Raw genomic sequence first — 14,254 nt, forward strand, 5'->3', positions numbered from 1 at the left:
TCAGTTCATTTGTCCTTAACCAGTCAATCATTGAGCCCAGGACTCCAATAGACATTCAAGTAAAAGGAGAAATACAACATGGTGGTGGCACTGTACCCCAGATCTCTAAATGACCTCACTAAGTAATTTCAGATAGTTTCAGGCAAATGAGAACTTTGCAGTACTCCATATATCAAAGTTAATGGAGAAAAAATAACAGATTCTCAACATCAGTTTCTGAGATCTATTGCTTAAATTCCCATGAGCCTACCTTCTCAAATTCTCCTTGATGACAGAATTTAAAATAGTCCTGTTATATTCAGAACTGCTAGCAGATACTAAAGGAATGTAATAATGGTGAACAGTAAGTATCTTTACTTCCATCACTATCACAGAACAGGCTCTGAAGCGAGTCCTTGTCCATGTTCAAAGTATTTTTCCACAAACACTCTAGCTACTATCCTTGTTATTTCATTATCCCATATTCCCCATAAAACAAGGGACCAATGATATTACTACAAACAGAAGAGAATGCCTAAAAGTGATTGAGGCAACCATCAAGACCATCATTTTCCCTTTCCAAATACTGTAAACCTCTCACAGAACTGTGAGCCATATCAATAGGAAGTCTTCCCAAGAGTAATAACCTCAGATACTTTGGGGTAAGTCTCAAGGGTGTCGCTGTCCAATAGGATGCCCTTCATTAGAACATAAGAAAAGCCTTGGTGTATCAGACCAGTGGTCCATGTAGTCCAGAATCCCTTCTTCACACAGTGCCCAACCAGTTACTGTGGAGGGCCAACAACCGGACATAAAGGCAAGGCATTGCCCTGATATTGCCTCCTGGCACTGATATTCAAAGTATTACTGCTCATTCTTTCAAGAGGTCAGTATGTCCTGTAAACCAAAAGCCACCAGGAACTGATTTGGCCTTTATAAATGAAATGTATAAACTGTACAAATGTATCCTACTTCCAGATCATTCTATTCTTGGCCAGAATAGAACAAGAGCAGCAGCAGCAACAGCAACAACAAACACTAAATCAAGGACATTAATGACCACATATGTAGGGCCTGACGTAATTTGAAAAAGACCTACATTACTACAGAGGCCATGGAAATCCTGAATCATACCACCAAATTGTATTTCACAGAGAAATCTTCTGAGAGAGTTTATATTTTCTAACACCTTATGAAAAGTCAACGTGAAGATCATGAAGCGTAATGTAGCTGTCAGATCTGGTTTCAGAGATAAAAGGAATTAATCATAATATATATATCCTGCCTGAGCAGGATAGCCATTCATCAGATCTCAGAAGCTAAGCAGGGTTCACCCTGGCAACTATTTGGAAAGGAGACCTCCAAGGGTCATGATACAGAGGCAAGCAATGGTAAACCATCTCTTGCTTTAAAAACTCTACCAGGGTTCACTATATATTAACTTTAAATGATTTAATTTCAGAAAGCACTATAAAGAGAAGCCCAACCTAGAGCCTCCAGCAGGAGGTCGCAGCGCCAGTTCAGTGCCACCCCACTGCTTCCAAGAGAACTTCTCAGCAGCACGGGGAGGCAAAAAAATAAAAAACCTCCCGCCAACAAAAAGTCCTCCACTGGACTCCATGAGTCTGCACCACCTGAAAGGATGGCACAAGGTCAACCCCCAGTGTCAATGTTATGGGAGGCAAAGGCCAGGGGGAAGTTGATTAATGTTGGTTCCACCCCCAGCAATTGGGTAAGGGCCCTGGGGAGGGCAAATCCACTGGCACAGCCCCGCACCGCCGCCACAAGTGGATCCCCCCCCCCCCAAAAAAAATTGGGCTGTTAAGCTAGAAAATGTATAACAAATTTATATTATTTTCTCTTGGTTTTTCTTTCAGGTCTCAAGTATTCAAATGTTAAGCCTTTCTTCAGGTTTGTTATCTTTGGTGAAATTATCATGACTTTCTTTTTTGTATATGAACAATACATTTATTTTCAAGAGAACATACGTACCCCCATTGTAAATAATGCAATTGTGCAAAATCCATTTGGCATCAGCCAAAAAAGCTTCAGTGCAACCATACATCTTCTTTTTAACATTCTGCAGAACAAATATGCAAAGAGTATTTGAAAATCGAAAAATATTTTTTAAATCTGTCATTTGGAATTTTTATGAAGTTTATCTTAACAGTGAGACAGCAATTTATTTTTTATAAATAAGGATACATGTACTAAATGTGGCAAATTATTGAATTGCATTAGACAGTATCATACAGAGCTTTCAAATACAAGAGCCTATTAGATCTGTAATGAGTGTATATTATTTTGTACACCAGTAGCATCTGTTTAAATATCATGGGAACATATTAAGTATAATTTAAAGAACTTTAGCAACATTACATGATTGTTAAACGCAAGTACTGCAATCTGCCATATTTTAAATTTCATCAAATACTGCCTAAAGTCTGCCAAGGAAGTCACAAATAGGCAGTAGGGGGAAAGGGAGGGAGACAGAAGCAATCCCATTTCAGACATCATCGGCCCAGTCTTGAAATCATGGTTTAGAGGTTCACAATGTGTTGCAAGGTCATGTACTACCCATCTCTTACACATTCCTGTTTTTGTTTTGTTTATTTGCATAGAGCAAAACTGGCCTCCAATCTAAAGACCAAACCCAAGCCAAACCATGATTTCAGCTCCTGGTTTGGAGAACATAATTTGCCCAGGTGGAAAGGTATGTTAAAGTATGGCTTGATTGAAAAGGGAAAGAGAAGGAGTCAAGAGCACACAACAAGAGAAATGAACGATCCCAGGAAAAAGCACAATAGCATTAGAATCAGACTAAAACTTCCATCATTTATACTATAAAAAACAATTACATTTGGCTAAAAATGCTACCAGAGTCATTCTTAGAAGAAAAAGAAAACAGCTTTTCTACTTATGGAGAGTGATCTCTCATCCCGCATTTGCAAAGGTTAATATGCAGGGGGGAAAAAATACCATACCAAAGATTCTTTGGACGTTAGTAAGTTTCCAAACAAATTTGTAAATTCCAGTGTGGATATCTCACACAAAAAAATATTAAGCCCACTGTTCCCAACACAGGGGATTGATTCCACGATGTGGAAAGGACAAGCTTATTTATCCTATATCTCAAGGACCAGGCTGATTTCAGAAATAAGCAATTACAAGCACAGTAATAACTATCCAACATAGCGAAATAAGATTTTCCTCCTTGCTTTCAACTAACCTTTTCTAATGTACAAAGGTCCATTGGATGAAAGATGTATTCTGCATAATCTGGATGCTGATCCAGTGAAACTGGCTTTTGAAATGGCTCTGTCTGTTGCAAGAGGGAAAACAGATTCCATGTTCAATGAACACTGAGTAGCTTCAAAATTCATAGTACGCTATTTGAATAAGAATCCCAAGTCCAGCTAGGAGGTCACAACAAAGATACTTGAGGGACATAAATTGTTTCCATTACTATTTACTAAAAGCCTGTAATAATGGAACTATAACATATTTACATTTAGTATCAAGGGGTAGCCATGCTGGTTTAAAGTAGAACCGCTAGATTTGTATCCAGTAGTCCCTTAGAGGCCAAGAAGGTTTTCTGGGTACAAACACTCAAAGCTCTGAAGGCTTTCACGGCCGGATTCAACTGGTTGTTATGGGTTTTCCGGGCTGTGTGGCTGTGCTCTGGTAGATCTTGTTCCTAACGTTTTGCCTGCATCTGTGGCTAGCATCTTCAGAGGTGTATCACAGAGGGAAGTCTGTTACACGCTGTGCCCAGTGAGAAGTGAATGTTTTAGTGGGGTGTATATATTCCATGTCCCAGGGTGGGGAACCAATCAGTAAGTGTTTGGGTGGAACTTGCTATGCAAAGGTGCAGTTGATAGTATTGTATTGCAGGTGGGGTTTTTCAGTCCAGGGAGTGATTCATATTTGCATTGCCAGCGGCAGCAACAGTTTTAGTGAATGCCAACCCTGTGTCTGGGTGGAGTCCATTGTCCATAAACATAGCATGCCCTTGGCCTTTGATTCTGGTGTTTTTATTTACTGGTAGCCAAGTTTTGTTAATTCTCAATCTCTTTCTGTTTGTTGAAATTTTCTTGGTGTTTATGGATTTCAATGGCCTCCCTATGTAGTCTAACATAGTAACCTTCCAAGTTGTCCAGAATTTCAGTGTTTTCAAATACTGCGAAACGTTAGGAACAAGATCTACCAGACCAGGGCCACACAGCCCGGAAAACCCACAACAACCACTCAAAGCTCCCTTTATCAGATACCAATATTTCCATTTAATCATTCATATGTATCCAGTGTGGGTTAGTGGTAGAGTGTCGGATTAGGCCCAGAGAAACCCATCTATTCTTTCTGTGAAACTCATTGGGTAACCTTGTTCCAGTCATTCTTTTTTTTTTTTGTCTAAGCCAGGGGTAGGGAACCTGCGGCTCTCCAGATGTTCAGGAACTACAATTCCCATCAGCCCCTACCAGCATGGCCAATTGGCCATGCTGACAGAGGCTGATGGGAACTGTAGTTCCTGAACATCTGGAGAGCCACAGGTTCCCTACCCCTGGTCTAAGCTGAGGGAGGAACCACATACCCTTCCATGAACTCCATAGAGAAAGGACAGGATTAAAATGTACTAAATAAATAATGATAAATAAATAACAGCATAAACCTTACTGCTTCACTCAGCAACGTATAATGCTTCCCCATGCCTAAAGCTCCAGAGAGCCTTCCTCCAACATAAATTACTCTTGTCCAGGAGGAAAAGCCCCTGTTTCTCCGAAAATAAGACATCTCCTGAGAATAAGATGTAGTAGAGGTTTTGCTGAAGTGCTAAATATAAAACATCCCCCGAAAGTAAGACATAGCAAAGTTTTTGTTTGGAAGCATGCCCGTCAAACAGAACACCAGAGCATGCAGCTGTGGAGCGGAAAAATAAGACATCCCCTGAAAATAAGACATAGTGCATCTTTGGGAGCAAAAATTAATATAAGACACTGTCTTATTTTTGGAGAAATATGGTAAATTAGAGGAAGGATCCTTACAGACCAATCATCAAGGGGGGTGGGGGTGGCACTGCCTCTGCAAAGGTTTGTGGCGATGCACTCAGCAAGAACAGAGACAACCTCTCCCAATGGCCATGAGAAGTCCCTATGCGGTTCAGTTGGCGGCAACACCCTTTTTGCTGGTGTACCTGTAAGTGCACACCAGCAAAAGAGGGTGTTCCTGGACTGAAAAGGTGCAGGTAGCTGACTAAAGTTGACTCTGCCCCTGGGGTATGCCCACTGGTGGGATTCAAATAATTTAACAACCGGTTCCGGTGGTGTGATTCAAATAATTTAACAACTGTTTGTTTACTAGCACCATTTCAACAACCAGTTCTGCCGAAGTGGTGAGAACCTGCTGAATCCCACCACTGGGTATGCCCCCAATGGTGTCGGCACGGGTTCTTGAACTGGAGCAGTACTGGCACTTGGCTGCCTCAGCGCTCAGGCATCACGTAGCTGTGCGGCAACCCAGCATCAACAAACGTGCAATGGAGTAAAATATTAACACATTGTCCTTACCCCTGGCTGTTTCATTTTCTGTAGTGCAAACTTGAGCAAGTAGGATAATTGTTCTATTGTGAGCATTGTCATAGCTTTACTCTGTGTTTCTATGCATTCTGCTACAGTAATTTTCTAAAGACAAACAAAAATTGCTCCGATCAGCAAAACATCAATATATCCTTTCATTAGCATGGAACACAATACTGAAATCTCTTTTTTCCACCAAGTGGTATATTTTATGTTGTAAAAATCACAAACATAAACAATCTAAAAATGGAGGGTGGGGATGCTATTCTTCCAATTTAACTGGGAAAATCAAGAAGGCAATGCTTCTCAAGTCCACAAGTGTCCGTAACTGAAGAAACTGTGTAGATAACTGTGCCTGTATTGTTAGCAAAATTCTCACTCCCTTTTCCCAATATGTCTAAGGAATGACATGTATTGTGTTATCTTGGTGATGGACTTATGTCATGGACTCAGGAAGAAAGACTGTGAACAAGAAGATTACAGGAAGGAAGGTGGTCCAAGGCCAGAACTGCTGCTAAATCCACTGCTTCCATCTGTTCTCTTCAACATGTTCTCCAAGATTTGCTTTCCACACTGCTCTAGTGAGCATTTAAATACACAAACCACGTGGCCAGGGTAAATAATTCCTAGCTGGATATCTAGCAGGCAAGTTGGAACTACTCAATTGGTCCTGCTCGTTGTTATGTAAATAGTTCCTGAGGTGACATGGGAAGAGTTCCTAGTGAGCTTGTTTCTATCATATGGTGGGTCAATGTGAATGAAGGCTGAGAGAAACATTTTCATACTATTTCCCCCACCCCCCACAGTACCTTACCAAGTTAACACAGAAGATGTAGATGATCAAGAGTGGGGCGGGTGGGGGGGAGAGAATATGTAAGACTGGCAAATTCTAGCAAATTGCTTAGTTTGGAAGCTTCTTCACATGACTCCATCTCATCTTTGCAAGATATATGAATGAGACAAACAGACAGCTCACAGTAAACTAACCTCACATTCTGGGCAAAACCAATCCCCCTCTGGCTCCGCTGTCAGTTTCAGACACTTAGCATGATAAACCCGAGGGCAGAGTTCGCAGCAGAGGACTTGGCCTTCCCGATGACAAACCCAGCAATAGAAATCATTCCGTCCATCCTGCGGTACAACATCAACAGGGTCTGTGGTGAGTGGCTGCTTCATATAGTAAAACGGACCATGTCTTAGTTCTGACTGAAATGTAGGCAAGAAAGACAGGTTTGGTTTCAAAACAAATTTGCATTTTCAAATAAAATAAAAATCAAACATGACCAACCCACCCGCAACAGCATTAGAGTCCATGTGTGCAACTGAATTTTTTTATTCAGCGCACAATGAACCTTTCAAACTACTTGTTGTCATTGATCCCTCAGATTTCTCTTTTGTGTTTTGAAGCGTGTTGTGTTTGTGTGTCTAAATGAGGAAGAAAGTGCATACATGCTATGAATATCTCTGACTAGTGAGAGACACTGGACAGATGCCACAGCTTCTCTTGAACACATTGGTTTATTCCAGTGTTTTCCGCCATGCAAGGCTACATGAGAAATTACTGTGAGGCTTTAAGACTGTTAGACAAACAGCTGAAGCTCTCATTTATCCTGGCATATGTTGTTAGCAACTTCTTGCACTTTAATTTATTTTCATATGAGACAGCCCATCAAGTGGGTATATGCTGAACAGTAACTACAGATATCACTTCATACATGTGAGGATGACACAGAGTCTAGACAAGAAACACTTATGCTTCAGTAAATTGCACAAGACTCCTTTTTGTTTCAACACAAGCATTAGGTGCTATAAAACAGAAGTCAGTACAAAATGTGTTTCAGTCAAGATCATTTTTTAAATGATGCTAATAGTTAATAAAGAAACATCCGTGGTTATTAAGGAACAAGCATGAGGTAGCGTGCTTCTTGCTGCACCTTTGTTAGCTTACTGCCAGGTGAGAGGCCTGAAATAATAAGCAAGAAAACACTTATTTGAGAGATAACAAGAAGCTGCTTAACCAAATCTCATCTCAACGTTATGCCAGGATTATAAATCAATGAAAGATTCAGCACTTTTTCTCTCATTTTCCTTCAGTTCTTGAAACATATGGGATTCAACTGCACTATCTATTCAACTACACTACTGAGTTTTGGTTTGCCCGTCTTGTGCTCTAAATACAGAGCTTGCTGTCTGAACATGAACACCTCAGGAATCAACAGAAAAACAACCAACCACTGACAATTAAAATGCGTGGACTTTTTGTAGATAAAGTTGGGAGGGGGACTGAAGGAGATATTGTCTCTGTTATAGCGGCCAAGGCCTGTAGAGCACGGACTAACCAAGGAGTTGCTATATCTCTTTAAGTGTCAGCCTGTTCAATAGGATTGGGGCGGGGGGAGGGAAACCACATCTAACATGTGAAACTGCTTACTCAAAAATATAAACTAGGTATAATTATGGAAGCTATGAAACAGATGACTCCACCGACTGGCTAACCTCCACTAGAATAAATCCAAACTTAACACGTTTACTCTTGTACTATTAGTAGACAGGTATACATGAACGCGTGCTTGAAATGTGTGCACATTTAAACGGGAGCAAGCAGAAGAACAGTGAACTCTGTTCACATTTGTACAAACAATGAGAAAGTACAAGTAGACCCTACAAAGAAAAATATTCTATGGAAACAATGTAATTGTACATCACAAATTTTTAGGTTTGGTCTTTTTCTTTAAATTCTAGTCCTTGTTAAAAAGTAGCAGCATTTTGAAAAGGCAACTATTAGAGCAACTCAATATCCTCTTCAATTACCACCTCAGACAGTGGACATCATACATTAATTGTAAGTCAAAGGAGGAAAACATCACTGTATAATTGATACTGTCAATACTTTGTGTATTAGAATGTACAGGAGAAGTTCAAAAGAAACTGCTTGTTTATTCATAATATAAACTGCGTTATTTTGAGCTCTCTCTTCCTTGGATATTGTTATGGTTGCCAAAGAAAATAACTATGCAAATTGAAGGCAGCAGCAAGGAAAAATGAATGAACAATTTACTGCCCTGTCTGCAAGACCCCTGTGGACACCTAAGAAATAACTCAGCTTTAATACCTGTGTAATCCTACCAGTACTTTTAAAATTCTTTTTACCAGTACACACAACTGCAGGCTGGATAAGATCTATTTCATGAAAATAAAGATTAAACAAGAACTTTTTCAGAATGACCAGATAATATGAATGAAGTCCGTTTCTTTAATAAGAACCATCTTGTGTCTGGTAGTACAGTTATCATTTGGTAGTGCAGTTATCATCTGGTAGTGCAGTTATCATTTCCCACAATGTATGATATGCTTCCTATTGCAGTATGGCAGGTAGAAGACAGGGCACTGCAGCACAGATAACACTAGTGCAGCCAAAGAGTAATGCATACTGCACAGATTGACAAAATAAGCAAAGCACATGCTACACTGTTAGTACTTAAGCTAAAGTGGTCCCACTGCTCCAAATTAGGAACAATTCTCTAGGGCACACATGGCTTGAGACTGCTCCTCATCCACATCTCTTGGGCCTCCAAGAAACACCTTCAGCAAAACAGAAAGACCACACTTGAGACTTTACATTCCCAATATCTCCAAAGTTAGAAAACCAAAACAAAAGATACAGGAGCTTAAAAATGTCTTATACACCCTTAGCCTTCTTTTTGTGTAGTTTAGACCAGTGATGGCGAACCTTTTCAAGACTGAGTGCCCAAATTGCAACCCAAAACCCACTTATTTATCGCCAAATGCCAACACGGCCATTTAAGCTGAATACTGAGGTTTTAGTTTAGAAAAAACAGTTGGCTCTGAGGCGTGCGTTACTCAGGAGTAAGCTTGGTGGTAGTCAGTGGCTTTGCTTTGAAGCAACTGTGCAACTCTTCCAACAGGTGCAACACGACCCTAGGAGGGTTTACTCAGAAGCAAGCCCCATTGCCAGCAACCGAGCTTACTCCCAGGTAAAGGATCGAGCTTTAGTACTTTACATGAAAATCAGTGGGGTTTAACAGCACTTAACAGGGTTACCTACACTGCTTCCCCAAAACTAGGTCTTAGGTTTAATACTAATAATCGAGCCCAGTGGCCCAGGCCAGGGGTGGGGGGGGGGGGATTGTTTTTGCGTGCCCACAGATAGGGCTCTGAGTGCCACCTCTGGCACCCGTGCCATAGGTTTGCCACCACTGGTTTAGACTTTGTTAACCAATTCATTGACATCATTTCACACTCAGATTACAGTTGAGGGAACCACTGGATAACAGGGAATTCTCAACTTTCACTACGGCTTCATCTCAAAACAAGTGACTATATAAACAGTTACACTAGTTGTTATTGTAAGCATGCAGAAGGAGGTGGAGTTTTGAGCTCTTTCACTATCATAAGATAATATGATACCAATCCAAAATAGTGATCGCCCTGGGATTTTACCACCACATAAAGTTAGCATTGTTCCAGATGTAAACAAGTCCTAGCTAAAACACAAAAGCCTACTTCATTCTCCAGGGCCATTTGTGTATTGCAGACTGGGGACTTGGCAGATCAAGTAACACTCCAGTTGCAACAGACTTCAACTAAATGTTCACAGCAATTACACTGTAGCAGTAGTACTACAGGCATACTACCAGAGTTAACTAAGTTCAGAAGCATGTACATAGACAAAGACAACAACAGTTGTAACCTCCTTCATAGAAAGACAATTTCTATCTGTATAGTACAGGCAACAAGACCACCACATGATCATTAGTACTGTAGTTGTTCCACGGGAAGTATTAATTTCTATAAGGAAGTTCACCAACAAGCAGTGTGCCTGATTACCAACAGCGGCAAAACAGTGATAAATGTAATACTGAGGTAATACCTCAATTCCTGGAAGCATAGAGAGAACGTACAGATTTTAAAAACCACTAACTTGTATTTGGTTATATAGGCAGCCTCATCATACAGAAACAACCACACATTTCAGTTGTATCATATCGAAACGTACAATATTAAAAGTGATACAACTGGTCCTGATAGTTTTAGAATGACCTTACTACTGCTCCAGAAAAAGGGCCCTCCTTAGTTGACGGCAAAAGCAATTAGTGTATTGTTGAATGAAAACACAAACATGTCAAGGTGTTACGATACCTTATAGTGAACACCTGATTTTCTGCAAAGAAGCGGAGATTTTCCAAGCATTCATTTCTAATAAATCGTTTATTTATATCAGCAATTAGATTGAACAATAACCAGAATCAAGCAGCACTCATGTTATTTACCATTAATCTTAGCCAGGGCACTTCCACTGATCACAGGTTTAGCTGCATGTTAATTATGAAAAGTCGAATGAAGCATGTGAAATGTCTACCTTTAAACAGTTGGGCAGTGTTGCATGATGCCCCAATTAATTTCAACGGGTATCAATGAACATGGGAGCATTGCCTAATATCCCATAGATACTGCTGAAGCATAGAGAGAAAACAGGCAGAAATAAGGACACAGGAAATCCCTATCAGGAGACAGATCTTTTTGAAAAACATCACAGCAACGGACAAATCAACTGTCACAGATTACTATCTTGCTGCTCAGGGGAAGCAGTGATTGAAATGCTGATGCACAAAATGTTCATCAAATAGCCAGGGAATGAAGCAACAGTATATATTTTATATATATCAACAAATCAGAAGAACGAAAACTAGCACTCATTAAAATCCTCCTACTAATATTTCATATAGTAGTGGACCCCAGAACGGTGCCCATGACCACTATAGTGCCCACCAACGCCTTTCCTGATGCCCACAAAGTCTTTTTAGAAAGTGGGCAGGCCCAACAAAGATTCTGATTGGTTGAGCAAGATTTTTTAAAAACACAGCTATGGCAGCAGCAGCTGTTATAACACAAGGCTCTTCACTGTGTGACTGAAGGAAAGCTGCAGCAGTCGTTTTGTGGCAGCCATTTTGTGGCTGCAACCACTCTCTGTCAGAATTCACAAGCTCAAAAAGTTGAGGAATCCTGGTATACAGCATTCCTGCAGCTGGCATTAGATGCATGAGACAGCAGTTATGGCAGTAGGTGATGTGTGTAGAAGGGCTGATGCAACCGCCTACATTCCAAGACGCTAGCTCTTTACAAGCAAAGATCTCTCAGAAAGTAAACGCTCATACTGCTTTAACATTTCATTTCTTTCATAATATATTTAGAGGGTGCAACACCTCCAGCCCAGTTCTACTCAATAAGATTATAAATGAATAAATCGATCTCATGTGGTACTCGAGTGAAGATAGGCTGAAAACCACTGGTTTAAACTATGCATGAAGAGTCAGCAAAAAGCTGCCAAAAGGCTCCACTGTACAAATATGCTACGGCATGAGGGGCATTTCAGCCCTACCATCAACTAGACATGTCTACAGTCAGTTTTCTTGTGCTTCACACCTAATGGTAACAGAGGAACACCTGAAGCTGCTTTCGCTCACCTGGGATCTCTAAAATGATGACTTCCAGCCATGCCAGTTTTTTCTGATGCACTGATTTAGTGCAGTGCCCAAGTACTATGAGATGTGTGTATACATGCACTCATGCACACAAATTTATCCTCCTTTCTTTTTGAATGTCTCTGATTATTCCAAGTTTGTTACTGCCTGGAAGTACTGCTTGCTGGAAAGGAATGTGTTCATTAAGGATATGAGGTTTGGTTAAGGTTATAGAGCCTGTTATATTCAATTCTGACTTATACTACTCAACAAAGATCTTGACTGCTCTGGAAACTAGAAAAACATAGTTACCTCCATATTTGATGTTCCCTACAGTCAATGTAGAACCATTACCACAAACAGGGATACTGAACCAAGGAACAACCACAGCACTTTAATCATAACCATGTGAATACAAGCATCATATCCACAACTTCTATTACCTGCTCCTTATTATTACTGTTCAATAAGCCAGGTTTCTTTTTCTTTTTAATAGGGCTTGTTGAGGAGTCTTCTGGGGAGTGACCATTGGAAGAGTGTGGTGGGCTTGGAAATTTTCTTTTTTGGGCTGTTCGTTCAGCAGAGCCAGGATCTATAAACAAAAATTATAGCAATATTAAGAGTCTTTAATTACATCTGTATTGTATGCTGCAAAAGCAAACAGTGATGGGGCAGAAATTCTGACTTCTTTTTGTATTTTACTGAACTTAAAGCATAATACGTTTTTTTAAATTAAACAAACAAAATAATGTTATGAAGATTATTTTTTGCCCATTTAGGAGTACTTTACCTGTATTGTTTAATTTAATTTATTGCTTAAACTTATAACCTTCTCTCCCTCAATGAGTAGGACTCAGAACAATGTAAAGCAATATATACTATTAAAAATGCAGTTAAATATAAAAAAGTAAAATTACAATTGGAACAGAAGGATGCACTTCACCTGTGGGTAGGGTTAATAACAAATATCAAAAATAACACAAAACATAAACAAACCTCAAAAAAAACAGAAAAACGTAGAGCTGATAGTCAAAATATGCTCGGCAAGTTTCAAACATATTCAAACAAGATTCAAAGTTCAGCAACTTGCTCCCTGTTTTACAAACTATGTCACTGACACCAGGTGCCTTTCATCAAACCATCAGATAGCAGCCCAGAGAGAAGAACATGGAACTGAGGCCACACAGATAAATAATACACAAAACATGGGGAGTTCTTACATGTTGCTCAAGCAACAGCACACTTGGGAAATAGATGAATGTAATCCAGGCACCATTGCTGGTCACCACTGCTGTGGTGCTGTGAGGATCAAGAAACTTGATTCCACTGATTATGCATGATCAATAAGTGGATCAGCAATGCTAATTCTGACAGAGAAAAACAGAGAAACCTGGTTTTGGAATTTACAACACGCAGCGAAGTACAATTTTCTTACATTAATATTACTTGTGATTAGGAAAAAATTATACACTGCATGCACACTGCCAAATGTAACAGATGCATGTGTCTAATTTTACAGTGTGTACAGAATCAATACTGAGTTGTACACCAACAGTAATCTTTTTGGAGCAATATGCACAGGCACTGCATACCTGCCAGCATCCTGTGCTTATAGTGAATGGCTCAGGCTAAAACCTCTAGGCAAATTTGCTACATACATTCAGACCATGGAGAGAAAAATACTGGTGACTAACCCTAAACATTACATGGGCTTTCTTAAGATAACACAGACTGCTTTTAGGGAGTGGTGAAGAAAACATTTTACCAGAAGTCCTGATTTAACAGTTGTGTGGAATGGCTGCTACAAGAGGATCTCACTCCCTCTCCTGAATGGTCCTCCAAAGCAGGACAAATGAAGGACAAAAGAGTCAGGCAAACTAGTGAGGACACTAACATATAGGTATGAGATCAAGTAATTGTTCTTGTGGGGCAGAAAAAAATCACTGAGGTCCAGGCTAATCTTCTTTTGCCTTATGAATTATTCGGTGCCAATTATTATAAAAGACTGATGTTGTTGAATTACATAAGTCAGATGAACGCGTCATAGCCAATGAAGGCAAGCTCAGTTTTTACCCAGCAGCTATTCTGATTGTCCATCAGCAACATTCTACTGATCTAAGTATTGCTAAGGACCTCACAGTATAATGCCTTCTGAAACAAAGCCAAGTTGCTTGGGCCATGTTCATATGTTCGTGTGAATCGTAAAATTATCCTATCCTA

The 14,254-nt window shown here is 40.0% G+C and overlaps 1 protein-coding gene across 4 annotated transcripts in view; it reads right to left on the reverse strand.

Moving 5' to 3' along the window:
• Positions 1-12,655, reverse strand: part of ZMYND8 (zinc finger MYND-type containing 8) — a 46,365-nt gene extending 33,710 nt beyond the window's left edge. For 3 of the 4 annotated variants that reach the window (XR_007244516.1, XM_048496469.1, XM_048496467.1), the window contains exons 1-5: positions 12,478-12,655; positions 6,540-6,758; positions 5,544-5,657; positions 3,209-3,301; positions 1,972-2,059 (exon numbers count right to left, since the gene is read on the reverse strand). Coding sequence is in view for 3 of the 4 variants with exons in the window: in XM_048496469.1 (XP_048352426.1) it covers positions 1,972-2,059; positions 3,209-3,301; positions 5,544-5,657; positions 6,540-6,728 (484 nt within the window). In the remaining variant the exon portion in view is untranslated. The remainder of the gene's footprint in view (positions 1-1,971; positions 2,060-3,208; positions 3,302-5,543; positions 5,658-6,539; positions 6,759-12,477) is intronic. The other variant, XM_048496470.1, reaches the window with a different exon arrangement.
• Between the last annotated feature and the right edge of the window lie 1,599 nt (positions 12,656-14,254).

The sequence above is a fragment of the Sphaerodactylus townsendi genome, linkage group LG05, assembly GCF_021028975.2.
Source record: "Sphaerodactylus townsendi isolate TG3544 linkage group LG05, MPM_Stown_v2.3, whole genome shotgun sequence".
Taxonomy (NCBI): domain Eukaryota; kingdom Metazoa; phylum Chordata; class Lepidosauria; order Squamata; family Sphaerodactylidae; genus Sphaerodactylus; species Sphaerodactylus townsendi.